The following is a 17,922-nucleotide window of genomic DNA, read 5'->3' as shown; positions in this document are numbered from 1 at the left end:
GGCCCTCAGTCAGGGAGAAAAATCTTACAGAACTCCAAATAAATGAGTAAACAAATAAAAATTAAAGAAGAGCATCCAATCTTGGAGATGTCTTGGCAGAAGAGGAAAGGGGCTTTTCTCTCATCAGAAAAAAAAAATCCTATCAAGGTATTATCCAAGCCAATTTTCTGAGAAGGGCCTGATAACATTCCTTTGTGGCTGTGCCAGGTACGTAGGACAAGGAAACCTCGCCCTCCCTCGCTACTCCCTCCGAAAGGCTTCAGAGGAGTCCTGTGTGGATGAAGGTGAACATGGGCTTAGCTGGGGAAATGTGGCTCTCAGAGTCCCACCAGGTGACAGGCTATACATCAACTCTCCAAGGGCATGGCTCATATCCAAATGCTACTCGGCATCATGAGGGCTCTTACAACCCTTTGATTTAGTATTAGTTTGGCTTCTCACAGCTTCTTTTCTTTTGTGGACACCTGCACATGCTTGACCATAAGAACCACAGTGCCAGGTAGCCATGCAACTGCTCACTGATTTTCTGTGAGGTAGGGAGATTTTCTGATAGATTAAATTTTGCCAGCTGCCCATACTTCACTCACTGGGAAATTTATACCCACAGTCCCAAGGATGTCTGGCCAGTGATTCAGAGGCTAGAGAGTCCCAGGGTGCCAGACTCCCTCAGGAACCTTGGAACACTGTACCTGTCATCAATGGAGTCCACCTTCTCCTGGATGCGATCTGAGTTGATGTTTCCATCGCTCACCAGCCTCCGGCCTGTCTCCACGACAGCATTGATCTTCTCCTCATTGGCATCCATGGTGGTCATGAAGTCCTCTTGTTTTTTAATAGCTGCTTCAGCTCCTTCCAAGGTGGTAGGCATTTCAGTATGAGCCAAAACATACTCCTTTTTCAAAGAAAGAAAACCAAAATCACAGCAGGATGAAATATGAAATACAACTCATTTTCAGAATAATGAGAGCACTGTTTCTCATACCCTGGGTTTTTGTGTAACATACTTCATTACACTTGCTTCATTATTCTTAAATAAAATAATCTACTGAATCAGAAAAAAACAGAAGTTGGGAGGGGAAAATACCTAGTGGGACACCATAAGGAACTAAATTTCCTTAAGTGGTTCCATGTGCTAAATTTTTCTCTAAAGTGAGTGAGGACAGTAACCAAAGCTTTGTGCATCAGCCACCAGGGTCCTCTCATATGCTCATGAAGGCAATAGTGACATACTCTTCAAACGCTCTCTTAAAAAGAGAGATTAACAACCCTGATGTTGGCCACCATCTTCAGCTGTTTTCTTTCCTGAGTTTCTGACTCAAAGTCCCTCTTATACTAGAGCAAGGAAGACAGAACCATTTACTCCTCCATGAAAAAAAACCAAAAAACAAAAAACTCAAGCAAACAAATAAAAAAACCAATCAAACAAAAAAATCCCTCACCGCACCTTTCAAACTGTCAAACTGGATTGCTCTCTCACAGAATATCGCCAATTGACGTGATACCATGAGGACATACTATGAATGTAACAGACCCTCAGAAGCAGCTGAAACAGAAGAGGACTCTGCAGATGAGGAGCTCCCGCAGGGACCCGCAGCTCCCATCCCCTACACTGTGATGGCTTTCAACACCTTAGAAGTCGGGGAAAAGAGCCTCTCAGATACCCTTCTGCCTCCACACAGGGATACTTTGAAGCAGCGGCCTGCTCTACAAGGAAGGAAGCAAAGGCAGTGAGGAGAGGTACCTGGTTGTTAAGGAAGGCCTCGGCCTGCTTCGTGTCCCTAAGGAACTGCTGGTAGGCATGTGACTGGGACAGGAGATTCTGCCTGTTCTCCCACATTTTGTGCAGCTCGTTCCACCCGGTGTCCAGGGCCTGCAGCCGCTGCCTCAGAAACATGTACTGGGCGTCGGTCTGTCCCTGGGTGACCATCTCGCCCATGTCCCTCATCTTCTGGTAGTCCTCCTCGTAGTTGTCGATCTCGTTTTTGATGTTCTCATGCTGCGTGAGGAGCTTCTCTGCCTCAGTCAGGGTGTTGGGCATGTCCTCAGAGGCGATGGCCGTCTGGGTCCGGGAGAGCCAGGACTGGAAGTCGTCCAGATCCCGCAGGAACTGCTGCAGCTTGCTGGCCTCTCCCAGGGAGGCCTCGCGGTTTTTCAGGGTTGTCTTCATCTCCTCCCACACGTCGCTGATCTCGGCCAGCCGAGACAGGATGGCCTGAGCCTGGTCGGGGTGCTCGGACTCGAGCTTCTCCGCCTCTTTCTGCAGGTCGCTCAGCTTTGCCTCGATGGCCACCAGGTCCCGCTCCATGCCGGTCAGCTTGCGCTGCAGGGCCATGACGCCGGCCAGGTCGTTGCCCAGGTCCTGGGTGGACTCGATGACCTTTGTCTTTTCTCGAATCCAGGATTTGGTTTCATTGCACTCAAGGTGGTAGTTCTGTATGCTCAGGGCAGAGAGAAGAGCGTCCTTCTTCCTGTCGACCAGCTCTCGGAACTGACTCCACCTGTGAGTGCAAGGCCATGGAGATAGAGTCATGTAAGAGACAGGCTGACAGCCCACGGCTGGACAGTCACATTAACTGCAGTGGTCATTTCCTCTTTCAATCTCTTCTAGGAATACATGCTTTTTGGAAAATCATCTCACTCTGTATATGGATACCAAATATTATCAAAACAGCTCAGGGACACAATATAATCTGAAAAAAGCCAGTCATGAGAGGCACTTGTTCAAAGAGCTCCAATGGAGCTGTGACAGCAGCACATCTGTCCCCCAAAGAGTCAGTTACTTTTCTGTAACTGCATTTCTGCCATGTGCATTTTACTCACCTCTGAACTGCAGCTAATGAACATTTTCCAAACCCAAAACCTGACAGATACCTTCAGAGCCAAGGCCACCACAACCTAGTCAAATGTGTTTATGCAACAGAAAGAGGACAAGGGGACAAAGGTCTAACTTGATAATCAGGACTTTCACTGACCAATTAGGTCTAAAACATGCTAAAACCCTGTCCCAGAAAGATTAAGATTAAAAGGGACAGTAGAGGTGCCACCTTGACGCTGTGGCGCTCCACTCTGGGCACAGGCCTCACCTTAACATCTTGACTTCTGATGCTAGGGGCTAGGCTGCCTTGTATGACACCACCCCAAAAGATACTTCTTGCAAAACTAGGGGATGTTGTAAGGCACATGCCAATGCTGTGACATCAGTGCCACAGTATCAGTGAACCTTTGTAGGAAATTCCTGACAGCAAGTCTCAGCAAGTGACCTTGCCCTCCCTGGCCTCACACACTGCTGGCTGCACGCTCACCTTGTGTTGAGTTTGTCCTGCTGGGCTTTGATCTCCTTCTCACTTGGGTGGCCACTGTGCATGAGCTGTCGTGCAATCTGGTTCACCACTGCGACCCGGGAAGCCTGGTTGTTCATTTCAGGCTCAAGGCTCTCAAATCTGGAAAAGCAATTGAACAGGGTAGGTCACCCTCTTGGTCACAAGTGGTGATGGGGGGCGAGTGGTGGCCTCAGCACTGCTGGCAGCTCTTGCACTCACCTGTGCTGGATGACTTCCAGGTCCTCCAGTTTTTCTGGGATCTGCATGTTGTTGAGCCACTGCTCCTTCTCGTCGATCCAGAGCTCACAGGCATCAGCCTCACTGAACATCTTGTACAAGGCCAGGGTGTCCTGCAGTGCCTGCTTCCTCAGCCGCGTCAGCTCTGCCACCTCCTTGTACCGTTCCTCGATGCCTGACAGCCGGCCCCTCACATCTGGAGACTCGGCATGCTCCTGGGGGAGGGCGCTGGCCTGCTCGTGCAGCGTGTCGATGGTGGGCCTATAGTTGGCGATCTCCTCTGCCACGTCCTTGTGTTTCTTGACCAGAGACTGCGTGGAGTACTCGTCATGGCCCACGTCATTGCTGGAGACAATCTTGAGGATGTCCAGCATCCACGCGTCAATGTCGTCAGCGTCTGCCTGGAACTGGTGTAGCAGCGAGGCCTCCTCCAGGCGCTTCTTCCGGATGGCTGAGAGCTGCTCCAGGTTGGCCCACTGCTCCCGGATGTAAAGGATCCGCTCTCGGATCTTCTCTGACCCAAAGTGCTCCTCCGCGATCATGTCTTCACCTTCTTTGATGGCCTGCTCGAAATGGCCACTGCGGCCGCTCATCTCATCCTCGAATGCCCGGTGCTTGCTGAGCAAGCGCATGACGCTGGTCAGGTCCTTCCCATAATCGTCGGAGGACAGGATCTTCTCCTTCTCTCGTATCCAGCCCTCCTCTTCTGCCATCTCCCAGAAGAACTTCCAGAGGCGACGGGACTCTTCCAGTCGAGCCCGGCGTTCGGCTGCCAGCTGGCAGAGTTCTTGGTAACAGAACTCCATGTGGGCCACGCGGTCTCGGATCACCTGAGGGTCACAGGGCTTGTAACCTGTTTAATGTCAAGGAAGGAATGTGGGAGTATGACAGTTTAGCAGAGGTCCCTGTTCGTTCGCAGGCAGTGAGCTATACCCATTTTCTCACCATGAGATTACCAGTTCCATTCTCACTGCAGAGCCAGATTATGAGGCAGGGGCAATGAGAAGTGTCATTTCTTGGCCCAAGTGCAAAGTCATTACTTGAACGAAAAAAGGCACATAAATTATAAGAAAAAGGGCAGCTACATTTAATTGTTTTGCAAATATAAGGAACACAACCAAATCCTTCCAAACATCCTCTCAACAAGGATATGTACAACCAGATGTGAAAAAGCCATGAGATGCTTAAACAGCCACACCAGGGTGTTGGTATGAATCAAGTGTGGTCTAGGTCAAGTCTGATTGCCAAATATCACCATTAAAAACCAAGGAGCACTTGGGTATTTAAGGAAAACACCTGTCCGTTTCAGAAAAGCCAGACAGAGTTAAATAAAGTGTCCATTAGGCTACCCCACTGCATCTTGTGTACCCATGATGTGATAGCAGACAAACCCACTGGGAACCTACAATGGCACAGTAACTCCAGTTACTGGAGGGACAGTGTCCCTGCTGGCACACACCACTTATCTACTTCTATAAAAATGGATCTCCAGTGATGAAGAAGTAATGTCTGCGACAGTCCATCCTCACCTTCCCCGTCTGTTGCGAACTTCTGGGCAGAGGCATTGACGCCTCTCACTCGCTCTGCCTGGATGCCAATGTCCGCTTCAACCAGGGCGTGCTTCTGTAACAGGTCTTCCACACCAAGCAAGTGCTTGCCATAGTCTTGAGACAGTAATAGCACCTGCGCGCCAGAGAAAACAGAGAGGACATCTATGCACACAATCTTGACTTCAGTGTCTTATAATCTTTGGACATGCCGAGAGCCAGCAACCATGCTACACCCTCTCTCCAGCCACCCTCCCTCCCTGCATCTCAAGGGGAGAAGGACAAGCAATTCGGAGCAAAATCAAACAAACCCAGAAGCTTTCATCAGGACAGACATGATAAACTAAAGGTGATTTACCCTGGAATGAGCAGGTCACAACTACACTAAGAACAGAATAGAAAAAAAGGGAGCGGTGGAAAGCGGTATGGCAGGTAACCTGGGGCTCGAAGACTCTACCCAAAAAGATAAGAGATAAAGGTCACAGAGTTATTTCACTTCAAAGTTTAAAGAAATCTCCCAGAAGTTGTGGACCTCTCAAATGGATGTTTGCCTCAGTTAAAAGCTTACTGTTATGCCTCTGAGATACTTCTATCATCAATGGGAGAACAATCTAGTTGAAAGCTTACAAACCACACCTTTAACCAAACAAACACAGGGTCAGGCAGCTTCATGCTTAGAAGGGCCTGAGCAATTTCTTTGGTTTAAGTTCGAATCCATTACCATTTTCTTCTTTTCTTCCATCAGCTCAACTTGGGGGCCTCATGAGACCTCCCCTCCAGATGGAACTTCCACTTCACTCCTACTTCTGAGGGAAATCTCTGGCCCCAAATCTGAACTATAATGTACAACACGATTTATAAAATGAAAAGCATATCCCTGTTAGATTTTATGAACATTTCTACGTTAAAAAGTCAATGCAGACCACACTTGAGAACATAATAAATCTTGGATGATAAGAGGGCAAACTGATGTTATGAGGTGACTCTGCCTCGCCGCCAGGGACAGTTCAAGAGGTGAGGCAAAAGACGAAGGCTTATATCCCAGGAAGGAAATCCCTGCATAAGGTCAAGCTTGGGAACACAGTGTGCTGAGATAAAGGGAGGTTTCCCGGACTGTCTACAAACTGCCCTGTTCTGTTCAAGCTATGAAGCCACGTGCGTTCCAGCTGGGGGACTGTGTGACATGGACGAGCCTTCTACCACTTGCAGCAGAGAACACAAACGGGCGTGGGAATTTGGCACAATGGCAGGTCTCCTCCCGGACGGGAGGCAAGCTTGGAACTCTATGCTCAGGGCTGTCCAGTGAGGAAGGGGAAGCAAAAACTGGCAGTGGCAGCCACTCTGAATCCACTCTGTCCTATGATGTGTACACATATTACCACACTTAGTCCTTGCTACAACGGATTGAGGTAGGTGGTCAGTGCGATCTCCACTTAAAAACAAAGAAAGGAGGCTCAACAAGACTACACAGCTCCAGCACCAACAATCTCAACTGGTTCCCAAACACACTGCTTACCACTCTCCCATGTGCCCACATTATCTTCCCAGGCCCCTCCCCAAACTAGAGCCACTCACACACAGATCAATGAGATGGAAAGCTAGTTCAACTCTCAAAAATCAACAACATTTGATTGACTCGCTACTGTGGAACAGATCTAAATGAAGTCTAAATCACTGCAGCTGACCTCTAGCTACAGAACTCGTCTTTACACTCCACACGCCATTTAACTCTTAAACTAACAATCTTCCCACGGGTAATGTGGCCCCTCTGTGGCTTCACAGAGAGGGCAGTTAGACCAGTGGCACACTGTACAGCGTGGGTTCCAGAAAAGGGAGGCCCCATTTCATCAGCTCTGGCCTCCTTTCACTCAAGTTCTACCTTCATTTCGTCCATCCAGTCCATAATGTAGAGCATTTCCTGGAATATCTTTTGCAGCCCCAGGTTCATCTCAAGACGCTGCCTCCGGGCCCTGAGCAGTTCCAGCAGGTACTCCCAGAGCCGGATGACATTGTCTTTCCTTGCTGTGATGCGCTTGATGTCGTGGTAGTTCTCCGCCTCAAGCTCCCTGGCCACTGCTACCACCGCCTGCACACGTTCCTCGTATGCGGCGATGTCTGTCTCAATGGCCTCGTGCTTTTTTGTGGCGGCCTCAACAGCAGGAAGGTCAAAACCAAAGTTGTCCTATAGAGAAATGGGAGGGAAAAAAACCCCACAAAATAAAAAAGTCATCCAGCTGGAACAAAGAAACCGAGACGGAGGATGAATCCTGAACACCACCTCTGGTGGTTCTAAGGCCACACTGACTTGAGCCCTGCCAGATGCTGGTCTGTCTCCGCCTTCCTTAGGACACTTACAACACCTTAGTCGAGCTAGGATGCCCTCTCCAAAGCCAATCAACAACTTCTCATTTTACACTGGAGTCCAAGCTCATATCTAGACCTTTATACTTATGTGACTGGAGCAGGTGACAGTTTGCGTTACGCTAAGTAGAAAAAGAAAGCCACTTTTATTTATTTCATGACTAGTCTAACTGCCTTGAATGTCAGATGGTCAGAGACAGAAGGTAAGAGAAATTTCTAAAAATTATATAAATGTGAGCAGTTCACACTCACTCACTGGCTCTAAACAAACTGCTTGAGCTGTTTTCAAATCTATGAAAAGTTAGATAAACAGAAGACAAAGTATATTAGAAATGATAAACATCCTCTTCATAGGAAGTGAGCAAGAGGACTCGAGTTACTTCAGAATAGTGGGTGTTGATAAGTGGCTGTCCTGCAGTCCTTGGGTATGGTCTACATTTCTAGATGACCCCAGGAGTGGTTCCCCGAAAAAGGTCTAGAGCAGAACCTGAGACACCAGACGCTGGTTTTCGCTCAGCCAGGTCTCCCTCATAGCTGCCTTGCGATCGAATCTGCGGGCGAGCTGTTCCAGTTTCTCCTGTCTGATGAGCTCATTCCGCAGAGCCAGTTCTCGCTCGTGTTCCGCTTTTTCCAGTCTTTCCCAGGCCTACAGGGGCGAAAAAGAACAGCTTCCTGCAATGTTCAAGGAACTTTCCTTGGCTACAGTCAATGGCTAGTACTTCTCATTAAGACCTGAGAACTTAAAAAGGGACATCCTGTTTCCAGCCTCCCTGACCCTTAAGCCCAGAGAAAAGAAATCGTTTTCTCTCAGTTGAGCCACATGCGAACACTCTCTCCAATCTTTATTTAAAGGTCTGCTATATTTGGAAAACAAAACAGGGCAGATATGGAGAAATATAACTAAATTATAAATCTCTTACTTTGAGAGGAATCAAAGTATCTTCAACAGCTCTGATCACATAAAAAAGACAAATCCTTTTTCTCAGAAAGAAATCATATTATGAATCTCTTATTCACCCCATACTGGGCCATTTGTTATTTTTTTGCTTTGTTTTTTTGGTTCAACATTTTATTTATTTAACTAATCTTTATGCCCAACGTGGGGCTCAAACTCAACCCCAAGATCAAGAGTGGCACACTCCACAGACTGAACCAGCCAGGCACCTCCCATGCCCTCCCCCTTCTTTGTGTGCCACTTTGTTTTTAATTCACACACCTAGCATTTTTTTCAAAATCCTCACCAAATGTCCACATTAAATTCATTTCTATGAAATATATCTTACATTAAAAAAAATGTAAAATAAAATAATCTAAATGTGTACCACTGACCACAGTTCTACATTTTTCAAATTTCTACTTGGAAATAATACCCACCACGAAATTCTATCATTACAGACAAAACAGGCCAATAATGGAAACTTTTGGACAGCTTCTCTGATAGAAACAGCCCAAATCCTAAGCTCAAACCTCCAGAGGTTCATATATATTCCAGATATATGAAATAAGGTTTCAAATTCTCCCTTCTGCAATTTAAAGATGCTGTAGTTGGGGTGCCTAGGTGGCTCAGTCAGTTGTGTCCAACTTTGGCCTCAGGTCATGATCTTGCAGTTCATGAGTCTTGAGCCCTGTGTCAGGCTCTGTGCTAACAGTGTAGAGCCTGGAGCCTGCTTCAGATTCTGGGTTGCCCCCTCTCTCTGCCCCCCCCCCCCCCCACTCTCTCAACAAACAAACAAACATTAAAAATATATATAAATAAATAAAGATGGAGTCGATGGCCTTGAACAAATGAGAGTAACAAGGTAAAGAGAATGAACCAAGACCAGTTTGATAATATCTAACATTCCCTCACCAAACTCCAATGGACTAGCCCACCTCAAGTATTTGCTTGACCCCCTGGCAAAACCCCAGCCACCACTGTTACTCTTCAACTCAGCAGGCTGGGACAGACCCTTTCAGACTGCCCTCTTAGCAATCAAGACCTAGAACCTGAAGCAATAAAGCAGGTCAAGGCCCTAACAGGACCAGATGGATTGATTGGCTTTACCTTGTTAATGTCAGAGATGAGCTTGCCCTCCCGGGGCATGTAGACCTTCTGATTGTTGGCCCTCATCTTGCTCTGAATAGTAAAAAGCAGCACTTCCAAGTTCCCCTTCTCAGTAAACCTAAGCACAGAAAAAAAATAAATATGCTGTTCCTTCAAGGGGAAAAATTAATTTGCTTTTGGAGAAAAAAACATTTCCCATAGCCACACAATCTTAAAAGCCATTTATCTCTGGTCAGATTTATGTGCAACTCAGGTTAGGGCGCAGTACATTAGGTTTTGGGTATTATAGACCTCAAAAAATGCACCTAACTGTGGAATTTTGGTGGGGTTGGTTGACTGTTGTTACTGAGATTTATATTTGGGGGCATACAATACCAGTCCTTTATTAATTACTTCATTCAAGGTTTAGATTATATACATCCCGGATGATGGGCACAGCTGAAAACATTCAGCAAGAATTACTTCAAATGACTACCTACTATAACTTTCAATGGGTTTCAGAGACCGCAGCAAGGAATTCTCAACAGAGCACGTTTACAGAAAAAGGAATGACTTTCCAACTATAAGAAGGGATAAGGTCCATAATCCTTATCTGACAATTAGAATTTTCAAAAAGAAGTGAAAAATCAAATTTAGGGGAAGTGAAAACTGATCTGAACAGATAGATATAAAACTATGTATTATTTGTCTTTACTCAACACAATGTGAGTATTTACACATTTTGCTACACACTTCTCAGTAAGCCTGACAATGGGTTACTGCCCAGGTCTACTGGGAGTCATATAATAAACAATATCCATGCACTCCGCTGCTTCTCTAAAATCCACATCAAGCATGAGGGTTTGGTATAAGGGACTTGTACTATTTCTTAGGATTCTCATGTATCACATGTATCAGACCAGGGACACAATCCACTGGAAGGGCTCACAGAGGGCATGGTTTGTAATAAAGTTCAGCCACTCAGGGTCAGATGAAAAGGAGTAAGATAGGCCACTGGTGACAGGCATTCATTAAGTGAGGAGATCACACAAGTCAGAAAGCAGGGGTCCATGCTGCAATCATCTCTCTTTCCACACTAATTATAACACATTCCAATCTGCATCTTACTTGGGTGGTTTCTCCACAGTGCGGTAAGTGTTAAAAGCCTGAAGCTGTTGTTGAACCCCAACCAGAGAATTGGCAAATTTGCGATTGTTCAATATAATGATGGTTTGTTCAATCCACTCCAGAAGATCAGAGGCAAGTGACTCATACTTTTCAATCATTTTTTCTGTTTCAATAGCATTGTCAAGCACCTGTAAACAAGAGTTAGAAAAACGGGAAAGATTGTGTTGCCAAGTAAGAAAAACGTGATTATAACCCTACATGAGCACATGCACACTTAATGGACTGGCTTTGAAATAGTTCTCTGCTACTCTGGCCCAAGCATTTCAAACTAGAGGAACTATTTGTTAATAGGCACTCAGACTGCAGCCATTATTTGTGAGCAATGACAGCTTAACTCAAGTGTAATTGGTTTTGTAACCTCCCAACCCGCAGGCAACGGGTTTCAGATTCTGAATGACTCCTGTTGCCTAAGCTCCAAAATTCCTAGAAAAAACGAAAAGGGCTCTGTTTTGCTTGGTCCTGTCCCATGAATGCCCTTGAATTTTCTGAGGTGTTCTGAAATATATGGTGGTGAACATCAGCCAAATGAGAATTAAGAAGCATAACAGTGAGGCCTTTTCAACCGAATAAATAGGATTTCCTACCCATGACATCAACCGACTCAGATTTCCAATACCCAATCTTCTGATAGGGTGTAGGGGAGGGCTGTCTCTGGGTCTGAGATGCCCCTGAAATCCCTCCCTAAACATTGTAGCTACTCCTACCTCCTGTTACTCTTAGGGACAAAGAGGCTTCCTGCCTACTTCTCTGCCACCAGAAGTGTCCACCACAAGCTGCTGCTGGCTGAACTGATGAGTGCACGGGAGAACAAGGTGCTCGGTGGCAGTACATTAAGACACGAGCTTTAATCATGTCTCACAACTTATAAAATTGGTGTGAACTCACCTTTCCAATTCGTTTTCCTTCAACAGCCAAAGCCTTCATCTTAGAGAAGTAGTGGTAATAAGTCACCACATAAGTGATAATGGACTTCTCATCAGGGTGGTCCACACTGATATCTGTAACCCGGAGAAGATTTCCTCAGTACTCTGCTCAGAGTGCTACCACCCAGGCAGCAGCAACAACCCAGAATGACCGTCTAATACTGACACAGGTCAGTGTCTCCAATTTTATACTTAGAGTTCTGCCATCAGTGCAGTAATTACAAGGCTAATGAGGATGAAACCATCTCACTGACTCTTTTATGATATGAATATTCACGAATGCCTTCTACTACTGCAATAAGGACATAAAAGTCTTAAGAGACATGATCCTTTCTCTTCAGGATCCCAAGCCATGAAGAAAACAATATGTACACAAAACAACTAGAGAAAAATGAAGAATACAGTAAGAATTATGTCAGAATTCTTAGCAATGTGGCTACTATCTAGCCACACCACGTTCATCTCCCTGCCCAATTCTACTCCCAAACTGGGTTTGTGCTGCTTGAATCCTCATTTATGCCAATGTCACCTGAATTTCTTCCAATCATTCAGTCTTTGGACATCTTTACCTTGTTGTTACCTGTTATCCAGTTAGTCACCAAATCTGAGTCCAGATGATTCTACTTATGGAGTCTTTACTGTCATTTATGGTTCAGACTCTCATGGTCACATAACCAGATATGAAGCAATAGCTTCCTCATTGGGTTTCCCTACCACCCAAGTCACTTTACACACTATACCTGGTTGATCTTCCAGAAGCATAGCTGTGAACACTCTTTCTCCTAGCTCAAAATTACTCAAAAGTACCCTACAATTTACAGAAATAAAGTCTAAGCCCCTTAACCCTCTGCCATAACTTTCCTTCCCTTCATTCCATCCATCCATCGAGTATTTATCAGGCTCCCTATAAGAGCCAACCACTGTTCTAGACATTTCTAATTCTATAGCCTATTATTTATTCTCAGGCATAAGGAGACTCAGGCATAAGCGGGCTATTCAACACCCCCCCCCCACACACACACACATTCCACAATTCCTAGTACTCCTTCCCTTTACTCACAATATCCCTTTGCCTAAGACATCCTTCCCCATGCCATCACCTTCTTCCTAACCTTCAGCTCCACCTGAAGATACCACCTCAACACAGTTCTTTCTGATCCCTACAGTCAGAATTAGTGTCTCTCTCCTAAGTTCCCTTAAGGACTCTGTTTACATGGACACACAGTCCATTCTCTGCCAGGTATTATAATTCAGTACTCATACACACTTTCTTTGTTTTACAAGACTAAGTCCCCAAGGGTAGGAACCCTGTGTCTTGGTAAGCCTGGTGCTGCTCCACCTCTCAAATTCCTGGTGTGTTGTGTTGCACAAAGTGGGTAGTCAGAAAGTATTCACTAAGAGGGGGAATAAATGCATGAAGATGGCAAGTGTTTGAGGTATGGCAATACAAGTGACGTATTAAACTCAGGACAGATGGAGAAGAGAACACATAGGATGAATAATACATAGGATAATCAGGCTGCTTTTCAAAATGCATTCACACATGTGCCTTCTATCTTCCTGGCGCCCCTGTGTGAGGCAGGATTGTTTCTCTTACTTTTAAGATGAGAATACTAGGGCACAGGGCAAGAAAGCTCCCTGCCAGTGTCACCGAGGCAACTGATGGCAATGGGGGCCAGCAGAGCAGCTACTGTTTCCCCCCCAGAGTCCCTGTGGCCAACTCTGCATCTGGCTCAGCCCCATTCAAGTATGCCCCAAAGAGAGAGAAATGGATGAAGGCCAGAAAAAAAATGCTGGTTCTGTACACAATACAATAAACACAAAATGTCAACATGACTGGGAAGATGTGAGCAGGCAAAAACCTTGTGGTTTTGTAACTAAACTGCAATCTTATCTTAGCTGATGCTCTCTGGGGCACTCAACAACTAACAATAGCTAAGAACAACTAATAATCAAGATCAAACCGGACAAGTGACATCAACTGCCTTTTTTTAGCTCCTTGTCTTGTGATCTGGGAAACATCAATCCCCTTTTCCATACTGGGAAGTGATTAGAAAGATTAACTAATGAGCAAGTTATTTAAAAAATATCTGTCATAGTGGTAGGAAAAAAAAAGGTTATTTAGCAAAGCACAAAGAGCTACAGCTGAAGAAGAATGTCTTCCCATAGTTAAAGTAGGGGTTAAGAAGGAAGATTAATCACAGCCCAAGGAATTTTAGTTTTCTGTTTATATTAAGAAATCATTTAATGGGTTAGCACAAAGATAATTTTATCTCCACTTCCTGTATAGTGAATTTATCAGTGAATCTGATGCATTGGAAAGAGCAAGCCTGCTTGGCAGCCTCATGACCTCAATCTGTCCTTGGGGAGTTCAACTTCCTGTTCTATATTTATAAGAACTTTAAACTTTCACTCACAGCTTTCTCTGTAATATCTGCTCGCAGCTGAGAGCCATGATCTAAAGAGCTCCAGCACTACAAACAAATCCTCTTATGTTTCAAATGCTTTTCAAAATAAGAAAAAGTACCTATGACAACTCACGCTAAAATCCTACAATTAGGATTCTGTGTGAACTAAGGGAGTTATGGCCTGAGGGAATGCCCCACACCAGTCGACTCCAAGTCACCTGCAGTCAGTCTCTGGGGTCCTGCTGCAGGGACTGAGAGTGGAGACAGTGGTTTCAGGCAGAAGCGGTCAGCCATAAGAAGGGACTAAGTCTTAACACTTCTTCCATTCACATGTTCCCCTTCCTGATCCACCTTCTTCACCTAAGTTGTTCTTGCTCACAGCAAACACTGAACAGCCTCCTAGGAGGCACCTTTCCCACCCCCCACCCCTAGTCTTGCACCCATTCATCCCCCATGGCTGCTTGCCACCTTGGGATGAAAGTAGTCAACAAACATTTGCTGAGAGTCTATGGCAGGTTCTCTTCCTTGAGCACAGCTTCTAAGAACTTCCAGTGACTGCTGAATAACCTCTAAAAATTTTAGCCTGTAGAGCCCTGACCCACCTTTCCAGTGGTAGTTCCTATTATTATTCTAAACACCATTCCCAATGAACTGTTAGTCCCCAAACACACCTTCCTAGTTCCTGGTTCCACACCTCTGCTCACACAAGCACCTCTGCCTAGCAAGCCCTCCCTTCCCATCATGTTTAAACCACAGTCATCTTTCAAGGCCTTTTTAAACAGAATCCTTTGCACAAATCCTCAAGTAATTCCCACCCCAAAATTAAGCTCCTCTTCCTTCAATAATTCCCAAAGCACACTACACAAATAAAACAAATTGACAGAAAGCAGATTTTATATAAGCCCCCCAATACCATCCCACCTTTCATCCCTCACGTCCTTACCTTCCGGATCCAACAGTTTAGTGAGGCCAAGGTGCTGCTCTGCCAGATTAAACGCATTCTGCAGATTGTAGTGTGCATTGGATTTCTTTAGTTTGTCGAAATCTATCAGGTCAGGCCTATGCAGAACAACAGTGGAACATGACAAAAACTATGGCTTGAAAACACATGTGACCAATGAGACGCGATCATTACTCCAAAAGCCGTAGAAATCACCCCTTAGAGTAAAACTCTATAATATTATTTAATCATCAAATAATGAAATCTGATTTTTGAATAAACACTTCAAAGTTTATTAAGACAGCTGAAGATAGATAATGGGCAAACTTGTCTGTTTGGGAGAATTTACATATTCTCTCACATTTTCCTCACATGGAATGCAGAATTCTCACCGTGGTGCAACATCTAAGGCAATGGATATGAGGATCAAAAGTCACCCAGATCTGCTAACAGAAGAGTGTCAACATTCTACCCCCAAATCGTTAGCATGATTCCTAAGGATCTAACTTACCGGTGTTTGTGTATCAGGGCATTGAAGGCCATGCCATCCCTCCAGCTGGTGGTGAAATTGTGAATGTTGACGTTCGGGTACCTAGCAGAGACCAAGCACAAGAGAAAAATCAACAGAATTACTAAATAAAGATTTACAATTTCGTGAAATGCAGTATTTAAGAAAAAGTTTGTAAGCACTGTAAAAATGTTGAGGCAGTATATGTCAAAAGGACAATTAAGTCAGAGCAAACACTGTTTCAACTTCAGCATGTTATAAAATAAAAAAATACACATCCACATGGCTTTTCTTTCTTGGTAAGTAACTGGCCAAAAGACTGTGAACTGTGTCCTAGATTTAAAAACAACACTTAAAGAGGAAAAAATGACCACAACCCAGATGCCTAGAGGCCTCTCTGCTTTCACTGGCCTTCTACTCTGTCAGCAAAGATATCAGGAGTCTGCAGTCACTGAGATCTGAATTCACAAGCTACTTGGGGAGAGGAAGCAGCTGGGATTCACATGACACTTGGCTTTCTTGCTTATTATCACTGACTTGAATAAAGTCTTATAAACCAAGTATCTCCCTGAAAAACTTCCCTATGTTTGAGACCTACCCCTCATCACTGAGCTATTCTGTACCATACTGCACATTACTAACTTTGTATCTGTGGTTGACTAAAGGTTTATAACTAAGTTGATGCCCTTATTAGACATATACTCTTGATGGGCTCCATGCTTACTGTTAATTGATCATGTCCATTAGAGTTATAACTGTCCTCAAAGTAGTTCTGACAAAAACTCCAGTTAACCAAAATCGGTGCTAAGTATCATGAATCCTAGCAATTTTAGTGAGCAACACAACAGGGGCAGTGCTATAAAAGTATTTTCACTAAAATTTCACTAAGGAAAACTGAGATAATGTATAAGGACTACTCTTAAGTTTATCACACAAAGCTCTCCAACAGCAGCGAAAATTAAAGGGAGGAGAAAACCCACAGTTGCTTTTTAAAAATATCATGGATGTGTTTCCTAAACATGGTTTCTTGATTTTAAAATTCAAGATATACTGCTCTCTGGAGCGTCTTTAACAAAGAGAGGGAAAGTGACTACAGAGATGACAGGTCCAGAATATAAATCAGAACTCCTTCCATGTTGTGAGCTAGCTAAAATGTCAGCTATCAACTGTTTATGAGTTAATAAGATTTCTCGATGGAAGCAGTGGAAGAGATACTTGTCAACACCTCAGAAGTGATGACTGCAGTGGAACCTTGTCCTGGGCGCAGTGGCCCCTGATCCCCTGTGAGTTCACACTCACCCAGCTGTCTTCATCTGGCACCACAACAGCAATGCATCCTTGGCAGATTTCTTCTCTTTGTTGTCTTCAGTTTCTACACTGATATCCTGGATCTAAGATTTACAAAGAAGTATTAGTCAAATAGATGGGTCAAGCTGTCCACGACTGCTAGAGAAGAACAGGTCTTATACATGAAGAGTAAACTTCAGATCACAATCCAGTCCTGCAGATTTACTTACTGTGCCAAAGAAAACTGCTTTCTTCACACTTCACCTCACAGAAACACCAACTAGGTTTTCTACTTTGCATGGAGGTAAGAAGTGAAGACTACTTAACCTGCATGACTTCTCAGAACTATCCACTGGGAGTCACTTCTAACCTCTAGGTAGCCCATCTTTCCAAGTACAAGCTAGCACAGTGGTTCACATTGTAAATAACTTGAACCTTGTCAGATCCCAGAAAAATACCTGGTTCAGTTTTTTATAACTAATTATTTTTTCACACTAGGGTGTGTGTCACTCATAGATGAGGATAGTCTATATTCCTTTTCCTAAAAGGTGACCCAAATTCTTGGAGAAAGGACACATTTACACTCTGTGCTTCTATAGTCTGTGCTATGGTCTGAATGTCTATGACTCCTGCAAATTCTTACACTGAAATCCTAACTCCCAAAGGTGATGGTATTAGGAGATGGGGCCCTTGGGAGGTGCCTAGGTCATGAGGATGGGATCCTCGTGAACAGGATTAGTGCCTTATAAGAGAGGCTCCAGAGAGGTCCTTAGCATCTTCCACAATGTTAGGACACAGGGAGAAGTTTGTGATCCAGAACAGGGCCCTCACCAGACCATGCTGGCTTGATCTCAGACTTCACCTCCAGAACTGCGGGAAATGAATTTCTATTGTTTGTAAGCTACCGTGTTTGTGGTATTTTGTGATAGCAGTCCAAATGGACCAAGACAGTCTGCATTCATAAGCTGCTCACTGGCATCATAAACACAACAGTATACACAGAGCTTGGTCTACTGGCACCAGTATCAGACAGCCTAGGTCTAAAACTAGGTTCCACCACCAACTGTGTGTCACTGGGCAAGTTCCTTAGCTTCCCATCTGAGGAGTGGCAACAGCAACAGTGGCTGTCTCACAGCACTGTTGTGCACTTAAATGAAGAAAGAATATCAAGTGCTGACTT

At 44.7% G+C, this 17,922-nt stretch overlaps 1 protein-coding gene across 4 annotated transcripts in view; it reads right to left on the bottom strand.

The window, feature by feature from the left end:
* The window catches only part of SPTBN1 (spectrin beta, non-erythrocytic 1), a 198,318-nt gene that overhangs the window by 41,464 nt on the left and 138,932 nt on the right, over window positions 1–17,922 (bottom strand). For all 4 annotated transcript variants that reach the window (XM_027072443.2, XM_015074694.3, XM_053200601.1 and 1 more), the window contains 13 exons: window positions 16,755–16,846; window positions 15,459–15,539; window positions 14,951–15,066; window positions 11,562–11,674; window positions 10,617–10,804; window positions 9,510–9,627; window positions 7,953–8,111; window positions 6,984–7,286; window positions 5,087–5,240; window positions 3,540–4,410; window positions 3,303–3,440; window positions 1,742–2,498; window positions 690–892 (listed from right to left, as the gene is read on the bottom strand). In XM_027072443.2, coding sequence (XP_026928244.1) covers window positions 690–892; window positions 1,742–2,498; window positions 3,303–3,440; window positions 3,540–4,410; window positions 5,087–5,240; window positions 6,984–7,286; window positions 7,953–8,111; window positions 9,510–9,627; window positions 10,617–10,804; window positions 11,562–11,674; window positions 14,951–15,066; window positions 15,459–15,539; window positions 16,755–16,846 — 3,293 coding nt within the window. The remainder of the gene's footprint in view (window positions 1–689; window positions 893–1,741; window positions 2,499–3,302; window positions 3,441–3,539; window positions 4,411–5,086; window positions 5,241–6,983; window positions 7,287–7,952; window positions 8,112–9,509; window positions 9,628–10,616; window positions 10,805–11,561; window positions 11,675–14,950; window positions 15,067–15,458; window positions 15,540–16,754; window positions 16,847–17,922) is intronic.

This window comes from Acinonyx jubatus, chromosome A3 (genome assembly GCF_027475565.1).
Source record: "Acinonyx jubatus isolate Ajub_Pintada_27869175 chromosome A3, VMU_Ajub_asm_v1.0, whole genome shotgun sequence".
NCBI lineage: Eukaryota > Metazoa > Chordata > Mammalia > Carnivora > Felidae > Acinonyx > Acinonyx jubatus.
This window is presented reverse-complemented; position numbering and strand designations above follow the sequence as displayed.